This window comes from Stigmatopora argus, chromosome 10 (genome assembly GCF_051989625.1).
Source record: "Stigmatopora argus isolate UIUO_Sarg chromosome 10, RoL_Sarg_1.0, whole genome shotgun sequence".
NCBI lineage: Eukaryota > Metazoa > Chordata > Actinopteri > Syngnathiformes > Syngnathidae > Stigmatopora > Stigmatopora argus.
The window spans coordinates 14,580,032-14,594,978 of record NC_135396.1 but is presented as its reverse complement, the minus strand read 5'-3'; the positions used below and the strand labels follow the sequence as shown (position 1 = coordinate 14,594,978).

Genomic DNA, 14,947 nt, shown 5'->3' with positions numbered 1-14,947 from the left:
GGCCAGAAATGTTGTTGCTTCACAAAATAGTAAGTTCATTAATATCTCATGCCAACAACAGCAACAGATGCACAAAAAAACAGCTTGATCTTGCCAAGCTAAGTTTGTTGGTGAGCCTCAATGAATTGGAGCTAAAGGCAAGTGTTACAAAACACAGAGATCAGTAGACTTCAAACCCAAGAAGTGAAAAAGTTTGGGTTGTTTTCCTGCCTGGTGTAAGCATAACAACAGGCCTAATACCGCAATCAGTTTTCATGATTTGTCTCTAAAACACTGCCAGGTGCCTTGGAAGCAGTGAAGTATCTGAAAACAGTCGGTGGCTTTGTTGATTACACATGTGAAAATGCTAACTTTGAGTGAGTTAAGTGAGACTCAACAACAACTTTAACGGTGTGTCTTAGCTCAGGTGCTTGCAATTACAGCTGATTAGCTGATTACGTCTACACTCAAGATGAAATTCGTTGAAGCGGTGTGAGGAGCAAGTGGGGATCCAAGTTTTTATACTGAGACGATGATAAATTGATGCAACATGACTAGCTTAAGAGACAAAGATGTCAATCAGCCACCAGCATGTGTTGAGGTCCAATCAGGGGAGTAATTGATAACACCTGTATGGGCAGATTATGTTTTAATGTTAGGAACAAATGTAGGGCTTCCTCTTTAGGGCTGTTTCTAGACTCCTAGAAACCCATTGTAGATAGGACCATGAAGCCAAATGCCCTTTCCAAAGATTTTTTAAATAATTAATTAGATCAATGATTAAAATATGGCTGCAGGAAAAACTCCTGTATAAACACACTCAGATTTGCTTTGTCTCAACTTGTATATTGCCGTGTCTACTGCGTTAAAATTACATGGAAAGCATTCAGCACAAAATAATAATAGCATAATGTAGATCAGGAGTGTCAAACTCTGTTTTTTGTAGTTTTCGTAGTTTCGCTTTCATTCAGAGGGCCATTATGTCTTCCAATTAGGCTGCCAAAATTAATCAATTTGTGAATTGACAGCTTTTCCGATCATGGAGAGATCAATTTTGGACATTAAAATTAGTATAAATCTTCTCTTTGAGCCTCTATAAAGCAAATAATCCCTTGTAGTGGATTTTTTTTTAATGTAACTTTTTTAAATCAGAATGAGGGCAAATATTAAATCTATCAACATGCTATCACCTTTTGTTTTTTTTATTTAAAAAGGAAAAAGAGTAAATATTGCCTTTTTGTTTATTTACAGTGAAAGGGGAAAGAGGAAACATTTTAGATATAATATTTAGTTACTATTGAAAAAGAATAGGAGTAAATCAACTAGATTAAAATCCAGTTTGTTAGAGATCTAAAACATATTTAAAAATGCTTTTTGAACTATAAACAACACAAAAAGAAAAAAAATACAATTTTGGATTAAAAAATTGCAATTTTTGATTTAAAAAGGGGATAAACAGGTTGCATCTTCTCTTCGGGCCTGCATGGGTTTTCTCCAGGTGAATTGACATAGAGACAAACAACTATTCACACTCAATAACACCAACCTTGTGACCAAGTAGGGAAAAACAGCACTGCACTTTTCTGTGGCCAGTTCGTTACATTAATCGAATCCGTCGACCAAACGTCCGTTCGACGAAACGTCCGTTCGACGAAACGTCCGTTCGACGAAACGTCCGTTCGACGAAACGTCCGGGTACCCTCGTGCCGCCGCCATCTTTTTTGATGAATCAAAGATAAATAAAGTACAAGTTAATTCAAACAAAACTTGCCTCTGATTGTCTTGATCAGAAAAGACATGGTTTCCTGCCAAATTCATAGCGAATCAGAGACAAATGATAATGCACAGCCAGAGCACTGTGTGTGTCATTGTCACTTGCCGTGCAGTCGCGTTGCAACCCGTGTGTTATATTTCAGTTCACTGGTAATGAGCTTAGCATTTTGTGTGTCTTTTGCATAAAAAAAACTTGTTGACGCTGTCAGCGACGAGGGAAACACCTGTTAACGTGGGAAGCTGTTGTTTATGAGTATAAAAGAGAGAGAAGACAGATTGCAAGAATGTTATAGAAATGAGCATTCTGTTGGGTGGCTCCAATCAACCAATGTTTGGCCAATAAAGGTAAAGTTGAAAAAGGACTGGATCCCTGTGTTACCTCTTTTCATTTGTTGCGTTGTAATTTCAATTTCAAAGTGTAGTTGGAAGTAAATTGGCTGCTTTCTTAGCTCGTTCATTGACACTGTCCAGTTTTTTCCTTCCATTGATCGCAAAATGGAGAAAAACACAGCCTCGCGAGATTGCTTGTCCTTTTTCAAATGTATTTTTAGTGGCCAAAACACAGTGGATTGCAGCCCCGCAAAATAACACGCTTTTCGATAACACTCCCGCAACTCTTTTCTCACACGCACCTTCTTCTGTTCTCATTTTTGTAATACCGGGCCTACTAAAAAAGAACAGCAGCCCGTTCGGTGCAAGTATTCTGTCTTGTTTTGCTACCTATCAGAAATTGCTACATTGCAGTTTTGCGCATGCCTGCTTATGTCATATGTGTTACGCCCCAAAATTTTTACTTCTCTTTTCAAAAACTGTCAAACATTCATGACTGGGTTAGGGTGGGTGGCTATTTTTGGGTGCCATAGAACAAAACAAATATGTTCTTACTAAAAAGTACCAATTAAAAACTCACCAAAAGTAGCTCTGATTAATGTTACAGGGGTATGGAGATGTTTACCATCTCATCTCATCTTGCTGAACCGCTTTATAATATAATATAATATAATAAAATATGATATGATATGATACGACACGACACGATACTATACGATATGACATGATATGATATGTTATGATATATGACATGCTATGACTATGATACGATCCGATATGATAATATAATATATTATAATATAATATATTCCTTATGAGGAAAAAGCGGTTCAGAAAATGAGATGCAATGAGATAATATATTCATTAATTCACTTTCTGAACCGCTTTATCCTCACTAGCATCACGGGGGGTGCTGGAGCCTATCCCAGCTGAATTCAGGCCAGAGGCGGGGGACGCCCTGTATTGGTGGCCAGTCGATCGCAGGTCACAAGCAGACGGACAACCATTCACACTCACATCCATACTTAAGGGCAATTTAGAGTGGCCAATCAGCCTCCCATCCGTGTCTATGGAATGTGTGAGGAAACCAGAGTACCTGGTGAAAACAGACGCAGGCCCAGGGAGAACATGCAAACTCCACACATGTAGACTCACATGGATTTAGTACATTTTTTTGCAAAACCAATCTCGTTTTACCTGTTTCAGATCGTCTCTGTCACTGGTAGCAGACGAAAACGTCATTTTCGACCATTAATATTGTCATGTTTTAAGCATGATATGCGCAATCCCCTTTCACCCGTCCACCTTTTCACTCTATGAATACAGTGCGTCAGCAAGCAAAGTTCCTAGATAGTCAAGCTGTCAGCGTCATACAGCGACATCTACAGAATCTTGAATTTAGTGCATACTGATTGGGCACCTTGTCCACTTTGGAGAAAATTTTAGACTTTTAAGTACGCCGTATGTGAGTAAATATGTGTCGCTTTGCATTTGTACGTTTTTTTTAATCCCTAATTTTGGGGAATTGCAATCATTAATTGTCATGCGGCGTCTTCGAGTGCGGAGCGAAGTGGTACACAGAAATGCAGGGAGTTGACGACACAAAACTAAATACTTTAAAAGAACTAACCAAAAAAGCCATGCAAACTTAGTACTTAGTAAAAATCAACAAATAAACATATCTAACAGGAATAGCACATACGCACACTGACGGGGACACAACACGACCAAATCAAAGCAATAATCCCCCAACCAAAGGTACAAGAACGAAAGGTATGAATACACACACAAGGGCTGATTACGAATCACACACACCTGGCCACATAAGGAAAGGGGAGCCCCGAGGGACACAAGAGATGAAAAGCACACAATCACCCGGAAAACACACACATCCACCCAAAACCCCAACAAAACGTGACATTAATAAGGGGAGCAATTGGCCGAGGTTGAGTGTTTACTTGTGCCCCGTGATTGGCCTTGTGCAGTCGTTTGGTCGCCGTCTTTTGGTCGCCAGACTTTTGGTCGCCGTCTTTTGGTCGCCGGACTTTTGGTCGCGGTCTTTTGGTCGCCTGGACCCAAACAACGGGCGACCAAAAGACCGGCGTCAAAACAAGGTAAAACAACGCAGTCTACACATAAATAAAAGCCAACAATGGCCCTGAGCAGTTTCACTGAGCAGACGTGTGAGTGTATAAGAGTTTGTATGTACATGAGTTGTCCCCTTAGGAAGGGACGTCAGTCAGGGTCTTAACAAGTTCTCCAACAAAACACAATAAAAGTACGGGAAATTTGGACCTTTTCTTTAGCCTAATAATTAATAGGGCATTAAGTATGACTAAATAATAATTCGCAGTTTGTATTTAGGGAATTTGAGCAACGATTTATATGGTAATTATCAATAACCTTCCGGGCGACCAAAAGACCGGCGACCAAACGACCGAGTACTGCGATTGGCTGGCCACCGATTCAGGGAGTCCCCCACCTCCTTCCCAAAAGCCAACTGGGATAGGCTCCAGCACCCCCCGCGACCCTTCTGAGGAAAAAGGGGTTCAGAAAATGAAGGAATGAATGAATGATCATATGAAAGTCCTTATGTTTCAGAAGAGTACCCTTAAGGGGCTGGCTTTTAAGCGTGTGTATGTGGTTGAAAGATCATAAAGAGCATAACCACTGGACCTTTGAACTGCGAAATTGGCACACACTCAAGTGTGAGTCAAGTGCAACAAGTGGTTTAATGAAAAGCTGCCGGCACTAGGCGAGTAGTAGCGCGATGTTCAAATCCTGACCCACATTTTTGTATATTTAGGATTACAGGAAATTGGAATGATAGGACTTTTCAGTTCCACTCAAGAGTTAGCTTGAGGAGGCTCTTATCTCCGTGTGCGTGGCGTTCTTTTTTTTATTTTCTAAATATATATTTCAGCAAAACTGAGTGGCTCTGATTTGACAGCCTAGTGGGGGTTTGTTGACGCTTCCACGTAGCTGGGAACGTCTCTCCCACTCCCTCTCCTTTCCTCCCTCTCTATCGCTCAACCCCCCTCTCTCTCCCACTCATGATGTCCTCCTGCACAAGCGTTCAAGTATCAGGAAAGCCGTCTCGTCTAATCCTCCGTTCCTCGTGCTGGAGAGACAGCAGTCCCTGAGAAGGAGCGGACCCCGGCAAAGAGGCGACCAAGCGAGGACGGCACACAAACACACCCATTCGCACATCGAGCATCGTCCCCTCCATCCTCTTTTACCCCTCCGCAACTGCAGTTCTTTTGGGTCAAGCGTGGTGGCGAGGCAGGATGCGCCATGGGACAAGCGTGCGGACACGCGCTGCTGTGCCGTAGCCAACCGCCATCCACCGACATGTAAGTCAGACACTATGTGTTTGTTTGTGTGTCGCTGCTACTTCCTCAGACTGACTCGTGGAGATGGCACATGGTGGTGGTGGTAGTGGAGTGTTCACTTAAAACAGCTGTCTGGCTGTCATTATTCCCCCTTTGACAGCAGCACCATGTGAGTTGCGAGGGCAGCTGTCAGCCCTATAAACCCTCATCTATGATCCCTCAAATACTCCCACAGCACCGGCTATGTGACTGTCACTTTCAGCAGTCCAGCAGGTTTTTAACAGTAGTTCAGTATTAAGATTAACGTTCAAGGATTAAACATCAGTTGATCCAACGTTAATTCCTTTCGGCAGAGTGGTCGCTACTGTGGAAATCTATTTAAAAGTTGACATTTAAGACTTATGGCCCTTTATAGAGCAAGTGATTATTTTTTAATGATTCAAAATATTGTTAATAATGATTGTATTTCTGCTAATCTCATCTCATTTTCTGAACCGCTTTATCCTCATTAGGGTTGCGGGGGGTGCTGGAGCCAATCCCAGCTGTCTCCGGGGCCAGAGGCGGGGGACACCCTGAATCGGTCGCAAGCCAATCGCAGGGCACAAGGAGACAAAGGACAACAATGCACACTCACACTTTGGGGCAATTTAGAGTGTCCAATCAGCCTACCATGCATGTTTTGGAATGTAGGAGGAAACCGGAGTACCCAAAGGAAACCCATGCAGGCCCAGGGAGAACATGCAAACTCCACACAGGTGGACGTGACCTGGATTTAAACCCAGGACCCCAGAGCTGTGAGCCCAACGCGCAAACCACTCGCCCCACCGGGCCATTCGTGCTAATGTATGCATTCATTCATTCACCATCCATACAGCATATCCTCGCAAGGGTTGCAGTGTTGCTGGAGCCAATTCCAGCTGACTTTGGGCGAAAAACAGACTACACACTAAACCGGTTGCCAGCCAGCCGTAGGGCACACAGAGAGAAAGACAACAATCCGCACTCACAATCATGCGCCACCCAGCGGGAATTGGTCCCATGCTTTCCCACAACAAAGTCACGAGTTTGAACCACTACACCATCAGGTGGCATTTATGAATGCAAAAGAAATAAAAGGTTCCTTTCAAACTAAGTTGAATTAAAATGAATACACATAAAAAACATACTGCTTACGGCCCAGTTAACTCTTTACAGTTTTTTTATTACTATTTTGGATTCAACCCATTGCGTGACATTGAACGCAATAGATGTCCACTTCATCTAAACTGCTCAGACTGGCTGTAAATGCTTATCTTTTAGCGCAATTGGCAGTGCTTATTCATTCATTTACACCCTTTTCCAAGCTGATTTTCCTCACGAGGTTCAGCCAACAATAGGCGCAAGACGTGGTACACCCTGAATTGGTTGCCAGTCCATTGGAGGGGACAAGGAGAGTTTTGTCTCACTGTGCCCTGTGAGGGTGTTCCCTGCATACTACCAAAAGTTGGATGGGATGAGCTTCAGCACCCTCGCGACCCTTGTGAGGATACGCGCAACAAAATATGAATGAAAGGCTTTTATTAAGCCATAATTTTTTGGGGGAGGCAAAATGGCAACAGGTGGATCCACAGGTTTACTGCAGATTCTGCCATCTGTTGAAAGAGGATTAATTTTACTACCTGTCTTTCATAAACAAAGGAAGTAGCATAAAAGATTTGAATTTGTACCTATATGAACTTAAAATCCTTGAAAAATCTATTTAAGTACATTAAGAAGTGTTTTGTACTTTGCTTACGTCCACTGCACACCTGTGTGGTCCTCAAGATTCAACCATTCACATATAATATATCAACCATCTGTTTATATAGGGGTTCAAACTCTTCTAGTAACATTTTCAACAGGAAGATGAACAGTACCTCCCAATTCTCTATAAATTGTGTATACTCACTTTGAGGTTTCGATTGTTGGACTTGGAGCTTCAGCATTACAAAAGCATAGAAGTGTGACATTATGTTCCACTGGCATCTTTGTTTACGATTGTTACGGTCGTGCCGAGACGTCGTGGTGCAATTGGAGGGATTTGGACCCAGTAGCGGGGAAGCAGGAGGGGATGAGGCGAATTGTGCTCATGATAATAACTTTAATGACTCAAAAAGCCTTACAAAATAACAAGGACTTGTACATCCCAAAACGAAACAAAACCGGAGCATGGAGAACAGTACCTTTGCAGCGATGTATGCAGTATCACACAGTACGATCCGACAATGAATATCAATTCAGTCGTGTTTAAATATACACATCCGGAAGTAATCATGAATCACTCGCAGCTGCTCAAACCTAACGGCAAGCCAGGAGGGACAAATGAGCTGCTCCTGACAACGATCAAAACAGAGTGCAAGTTGTTGGAGATTAAAATAGTTCAAGTGATGCCTATATTTTATATGGGTAGTCTAGATGGGCCATTTACAAAAAATATTTTGGTCTGGGTCAAAAAATAAACTAAGTAGAGTGTGAGTATGCATGGTTTTCCGTATCCTTGTCCCCTGCAATCGGCTGGCCACCAATTCAGGGTGTCCCCCTCCTCTTGCCTGAAGTCAGCTGGGATGGGCTTCGGCACCCCCTGCCACCCTAGTGAGGATAAAGCAGTTCAGAAAATGAATGAATGAATTTGAGTTCCTGTGTCGGAGTTTGTGTTGGATTATTCCTTCAATAGTTTGCCGTTTATAACAATTTGTTTGTGTTACTGAATAGTGTGACTGTTACATTACAGTGTGGCATGTCTTACACTCGTCCTATGATTTGTTCCACACTTAGACTGATTGAAAGGTGTCATCAAATGATAACATGTGTGTTAACTGAACATAGCAACTAGCATAAAAGACAAGAACACCAAAGTGCAGTACAAGTTCGGCATGAGATCATTGAGAGATACAGTGGTCATTCATGGTCAAAAGGCACATTATTGGACTGGTGGTCCCAGTGAGTGATGAGGTCAGTAGCTTCAGGGTTTGACTCGAGCTCTAGCTGTTCTAGCTATAATGCAGACAGTGTTTACACAATGACCGTGAAACATGGCTTCGTATCAATAATTATCGGTCGAGTTTCCACCTGAGCGTATAGAAATGTTTGCGCTAATTATAAGTGAAATAGCTCTAAAGAAAATAGTATAATGTGTATTTATTTTCATTTGGTAGTCCTGGTTGGCCCGGGAGCTCTTACAAAGGTTGGATTAGCATTTTCGGAGGCTTCTGGTATCCTGCGGAGACATAAGTTCTACTTTCCTCATCTTGTTATGCAAAGAGTCTAAGAAATTCTAGTATTACTTTGGCCCACTAAGCAATAGTATGGTCTGCAATCATACAACTTGCTTGGAACCTTACCTGATTCCCATACTGAAAAATATTTTCAGAACGAACCAAACATATTGTTAACTCGGCCGTTCCAAGCGAAGTTATTTTGTACAAAAATAGGCAGTAAATGTTACACCAGGGGTGTCTAAAATATTCCACAAAGGGCTGCAGTGGGTGCAGTTTAACTGTTCCAGGCTGGACAGTTTAACCACTTTTAATTACAACTGATTACATTTTTAAGACTGGTGAAAATGATTCTTCTTAATCGGGTTGAATGAAAACCTGCACCAACTGTGGGCTTTGAGGACCAGTTTTGTGTTACACAGAATTTTGTCTTAGAAAAGGAAAATACTGACGCTCCCCTACTTACGTACATTCAAGTTACGAACAACGGTACATACGAACATGTCTGCGCATAGGGTTTTTTTCTCCAAGACGGTGCCGTCACGCGGAAGCCAGTGACAGTAGCTCTGTATATTCTTATGTTTTTCGTGTTTTACAGCCCTTCTATCTTTTTTAAATTACATTTTAATATTTCTTAATACATTCCTCTTTACTTTACTTTGTACTTTATACTTTTTACTTTAATGTTTTTACAACTTTCTTTGTTCTGTGAGCCTGGCTTCTTTCGGCTACTTCTTGTAGTGCTTCTTTCCGCCGCTAATACCGACGCCTGGCGCTGTGAGAGCTCACCCAGCATCCACCTCCCTCTGCCCAGTTCGTTGCAGTGCGTAAGTGCGTGAACGCATCTCCAGTGCGCAAAGAACATTTTTATCATTCAATATCTCGTGCATCCATTATTCAATATGGTTGGTGAAAAGCGAAAGGCTTCTAGTGAGGGTGGTAGTGCAAGGAAGAGGCAAGCCATTTCATTTGAAACGAAAGTGGCAATAATAAAGAAGCTTGATGTGGGTGAGAAAATGGTGAGCGTTGCACGGGCAAACAACCTGAATCGTTTGACGATCGTTCGTTAAATGTTTTTTTCAGTACAAACCAATGCAGGTTACTTATACAAGCCTTAAACATACAAATGCACTTATATAAATCTTCAATATACTTATATAGGCCTTAAACATAAATTATAATACAAAATATAGCACTGAATTAACTTACGAACAAATACAACTTATGAACAATCGCTCGGAACCTAACTCGTTCGTAAGTAGGGGAGCGTCTGTATGTATGCTGCAAACTTAAAATGTCATTTTACTTTTCCTTTTTGTCAATGCAATTACCATAATGTCCCAGAGGGTGTGCCAAAAGCAGCATGACAACCCGTATTTGCTGTCATTTGTGGAGTGGTCGGTGTGGACTGTCAAATTGAGGATATGTTCATTTTATTTATTCATTTTTACATTTTGTTAGGTTGGCCTGTTTCTCAGAGGCAGTTTGACAATATCAAGGCAACGTGTTTAATATTATGTTGGCAAATGCGATTTTTGCTGCTTGAAATTCTCCCGTGAAGCACCTGCTCCAAAATGAATGGAGGCATCTGCTGTGCTTCAGGTGAGCTGTCGCGATCAAAGCATGAGGATGATCAAATGCCTTTCACACTTTGTAAATACTGTATGCTTATGAGGTTTCCACGTGAGATGGTTCGATGTCTCTATTCTAGGATTTTTCAATAACCTCCTGTGGGTTTGTAGAGCTGCCCTAGTTTTGCTTGCACATTTTGGGGTTTGCTCGCTATTACATTTTCAGCATCAAACCTTAATCCCCAACCTCACTGAGCAAATTTCTTGAACAATCATGAAATGTACCAAGTCTGACATAACAATTAGTTTCAATATCTGATCTTACCTACTCCTCTTGAGCATGAGTTGGTTTGACTATAAGACATACAGTTGTGGTCAAAAGTTTACATACACTTTTGAAGAACATAATGTCATGGCTCTCTTGAGTTTTCAGTTATTTGTACAACTCTGATTTTTCTCTGATAGAGTGATTGCAACAGATACTTTTTTTGCAAAAAACATTCATGAAGTTTGGTTCTTTTATGACTTTATTAGGGATTAACAGAAAAAGTGATCAAATCTGCTGGGTCAAAAATATACATACAGCAACACAAATTAGCAATTTTGGTGTCAGTGAAATGAGCTTCATCGCATGGCCTCTTAACTTCTTGTGAGTGATTATTATTATTATTATTATTATTATTATTATTATTATTATTATTATTATTAAACCCATTGAGAACTTGTGGACAATGCTGAAGAAACAAGTCCATGTCAGAAAACCATCAAATTTAACTGAACTGCACCAATTCTGTCAAGAGGAGTGGTCAAAGAGTAAACCAGAAGCTTGTGGATGGCTACCTGAAGTGCCTAATTGAAGTGAAAATGGCCAAGGGACATGTTACCAAATATTAGCGCTGCTGTATGTATATTTTTGACCCAGCAGATTTGATCACTTCTTTCTGTTCACCCATAATAAAGTCATAAAATAACCAAACTTAATGAATGTTTTTTGTGACAAAGAAGTATCTGTTCCAATCACTCTATCAGAGAAAAATCTGAGTTGTAGAAATAACTGGAAACTCAAGAGAGCCATGACATTATGTTCTTCACAAGTGTATGTAAACTTTTGACCACAACTGTACATAGAAGGTCACAAACAATTATGCTTCCATACTACTTATAAACCTATGTCGCTTATATATACTGTGTCCCAACAGCCAATATATTGTTGGAATATTTCATGAGATACATATGGTATGGGAAAAACAGCTCATTTAAAGCGTATTTTGCTGCTCTTTTTCTGTAATATTTTCCTTCATTGTCATGCTTTCATAATTTTATTTATTTATTATTACTACATAGGGCCTGAGCGGTTAGCGCGTCGGCCTCATAGCTCTGGGGTCCTGGGTTAAAATCCAAGTCGGTCCACCTGTGTGGATTTTGTGTGAATGAATATAATTACATATTGATACATATGATGATGCATCACCGCAATTTTATGAATCTTACACATGGTTAACATAAATAGTTAGGTTCAATGAACCCAAATAAATCCCAAACTTAATTTTCTCCTCCCAGCCGAAATGAATTGGATGTCTATCGCTGTCAATCCCATGCAATAAGTTAAATACCATGACAAAGAGTGTTACTTAGCCGTAACCTGAGTGTATTTCTGATTTTATTCATTTTAATATAATTAATTTAGCTTTAGATTTATGAACATATTTCTAATTATATCATAATATTGTTTAAAAAATGCAGTGATTGACTTGCAACCAATCCACAGTTGACTGGGATAGCCTCTAGCACACACACAGTTAGTGTCAACAACAATAGCTCTCCACTGTAGTGAGCATTGTCCAAGAAAGGGTTAAAATGTTTTTACAGTCATTATTTCCATCATGTTAGTAGACAGTCAGTGTTATGTCTTAACGGCACAGGGTGCGTATATAAAACGCCTAATAAACGTTTATATTATTTACTGGATTAGTGCCAGGAAGTCCCCCTTCCCTCGTTACACACAAACACATACACAGACAAAGAATTTTGAGAACACGGCAGCAGCAGTTGTAACCTGATGCCAGATGAGTGGGCATATATTTGTGTGTCAATCTGACAGTAGAAGAAAAGATGCTGACATTGGCATGTTATCTTCGGTAATGGCCTCATCAATACTAAAATATTCTAAGAGAGAAAAAAGATAGAGGCAGATACAGTAAGTGGAAAGGGTTTGCACACTTTTCTTCATAATATCACCAATTCAACAAATCTTTTGCTGATAAGTTGGCAGTTTTAAATGTTTAATGAAAACTGTGTGTGCACCCATTCAGTGGAAATACAAATAATTTGGCCGCAAATTATTCCAGTGAGAAACATTTTACTGAGGACCAATGTTCCCTCTAAGATGTACGGATGCGCATTTTCACATAACTCTTGTGTTCTCTGCGCACAGCAATCAAAATAAAATCCAACCTGAATTGTTATAAAATAAACACTACATTTTTTTCGGTGCGATTTTGCAACGAGTGGCAACTTGTCACTGACAAACGACAAGAAACAGTAATTTTGCATAACATTATGATTAACACTGCATCCAGCCAATGATATGCTGCGGTTCACTTGCTATGCTGTGTTTACTTCCGCGTCATGAGTAAATGTTAATGACATTGATTGGCTGCGTTAGTTAGGCATTATGCCTGTTTTGCAGGTTAGCATACAGCTAACGGTTCTAAATGCGTTATTTTTAAGATGGAATGGTTGTTGGTTGGTATGTTCACAAAGAAGAACCAGCAATGAATTTGGGTGAGAAAGGTCTCCTCTGCAAAAACATCCATTGTAGCTAAAGTTGTACGCGAGTTTTCCGATGGAATAATATTGCATATAGATAGAAGCTTCACTATCTCAAGTGACACATTCAGCAGAAAAGTCATTTGAATGAGAAGTGAGAACAACAGATGTGAAAAATAAGGTAAAATATAAGTCATATTTGTGCATATTCTAGTGACATTTATTAAGATGTTTTATTCATAGATATTAATCATTAAATTTTATTATGACTATATCATTCATGGGTAGTAGATGCACCTGCTTATGGTAGGTTTGATACTGGTGTGTGCCCATATAGAGCAATTATGATGTTGCTCACACTGGTCCTCACTCAGTAAGCTCAGGGAGATTTTCTGTATGAAAAATTAGAGGTAACATTGCTGAGGACTCTTATCAAGCAGAATTAGCAGCAAAATATTCTCAGATCATTTTTTGTTTGCATTTTTCATGCTAGTTGCTGACTGGTTTACAATGTGTAGTAATTTAATTATCAGTTCATGTCTTGTCCATACAGAGTTATCGTGTGCGGTCGATTGGTCGCCGGTCTTTTGGTCGCCGTCTTTTGGTCGCGGTCTTTTGGTCGCGCTCTTTTGGTCGCCCGGACCGCGACAACGGGCAACCAAAAGACCGGCGACCAAAAGACCGACGACCATAAGACTGACGACTATAAGACCGGCGACAAAACAAGGTAAAACAACACGGTCTACGCATCAATAAAAGCCAACAATGGCCATGAGCAGTTTCACTGAGCCGACGTGTGAGTGTATAAGAGTTTGTATGTACATGAGTTGTCCCCTTAGGAAGGTACGTCCTAACAATATCAATTAATAACCTTCCGGGCGACCAAAAGACCGGCGACCAAAAGACTGGCGACCAAAAGATCGGTGACCAAAAGTTACCCAGAGTTATCAACGCCTTGACACAAATGAACACAAGTCATAGTTTAATTGTGAATTCAGCCCTTGGGTCAGACCTGGGCAATCCGGTCCTTGAGGGAGACTGTGGGTGCAGGTTTTTTTTCCAACTGATCCAGCACAGACAGTTTAATTAATTAGAATTCTGCTGAAACAAGAAGGACCTGACTCCAATCCAATGATTGCACTTCTAAGTTACCAGATTGGTGGAAAGGTTTCCTCTTGTGGGTTGGAACGAAAACCTGCACCCACTGCGGCCCTTTGTGGAATTAATTGCCCAGGTCTGCTTTAGGTTCTTTTGTCAATGAGACTCAGCATGTCAAGTGTTCAGAAAGGTATCAATAACTTTAACAATGGTGGTTAATATCCACAATGGACAAAGCAAATTGCAGTATGGAGTGGAAATATTTCTTATAGGGAGAATCTTGCCAACACAAGTGACCCCTATTTCAACATTTACTGAGAAAACCTCTGCATTCATTTTCTGTAGCACTGACATTGTTATGAGCTAGAGCATATCCGATTTTGATAACAATTGATGACAATAGAATACCAATTAATCAACGAGCATATGAAACTTGTTTGCCATATGGAAAATCACACAGAGTGCACTCTCGACAAATATTTATAAACTGCAAATTTTGCATTATTGCACATTTGATTATAGGATTTTTGAGTAAATATAGCGAGGCCCAGTGCCTCAGTGGTTAGCATGTCGGCTTCACAGTTCTGGGATCGAGGGGTTGATCCCAGGTGGGTCCTGCCTATGTGGAGTTTGCATGTCCTCTCATGAGGTTTTTTCTGTGTACTCGGGTTGCCTCCCACAACCCAAAAACATGCGTAGTAGGCCGATTAACACTCTAAATTGTCCCTAGGTATGAGTGTGAGCGTGAACTGTTTTCCGTCTCCTGATCCCCTGCGATCTGCTGGCCCCCAATTTAGGGTGGATAAGCAGTTTGGAAAATGCATGAATTTATTTATCCTCTTCAATTCTACACAGCTCAGGT

The 14,947-nt window shown here is 40.6% G+C and overlaps 1 protein-coding gene across 1 annotated transcript in view; it reads left to right on the top strand.

The window, feature by feature from the left end:
* The first annotated feature begins 5,151 nt into the window (after nucleotides 1-5,151).
* pde2a (phosphodiesterase 2A) overlaps nucleotides 5,152-14,947 on the top strand; it is a 192,906-nt gene continuing 183,110 nt past the window's right edge. The window contains exon 1 of the mRNA XM_077612068.1: nucleotides 5,152-5,435. Coding sequence (XP_077468194.1) covers nucleotides 5,377-5,435 — 59 coding nt within the window. The 5' untranslated portion in view covers nucleotides 5,152-5,376. The remainder of the gene's footprint in view (nucleotides 5,436-14,947) is intronic.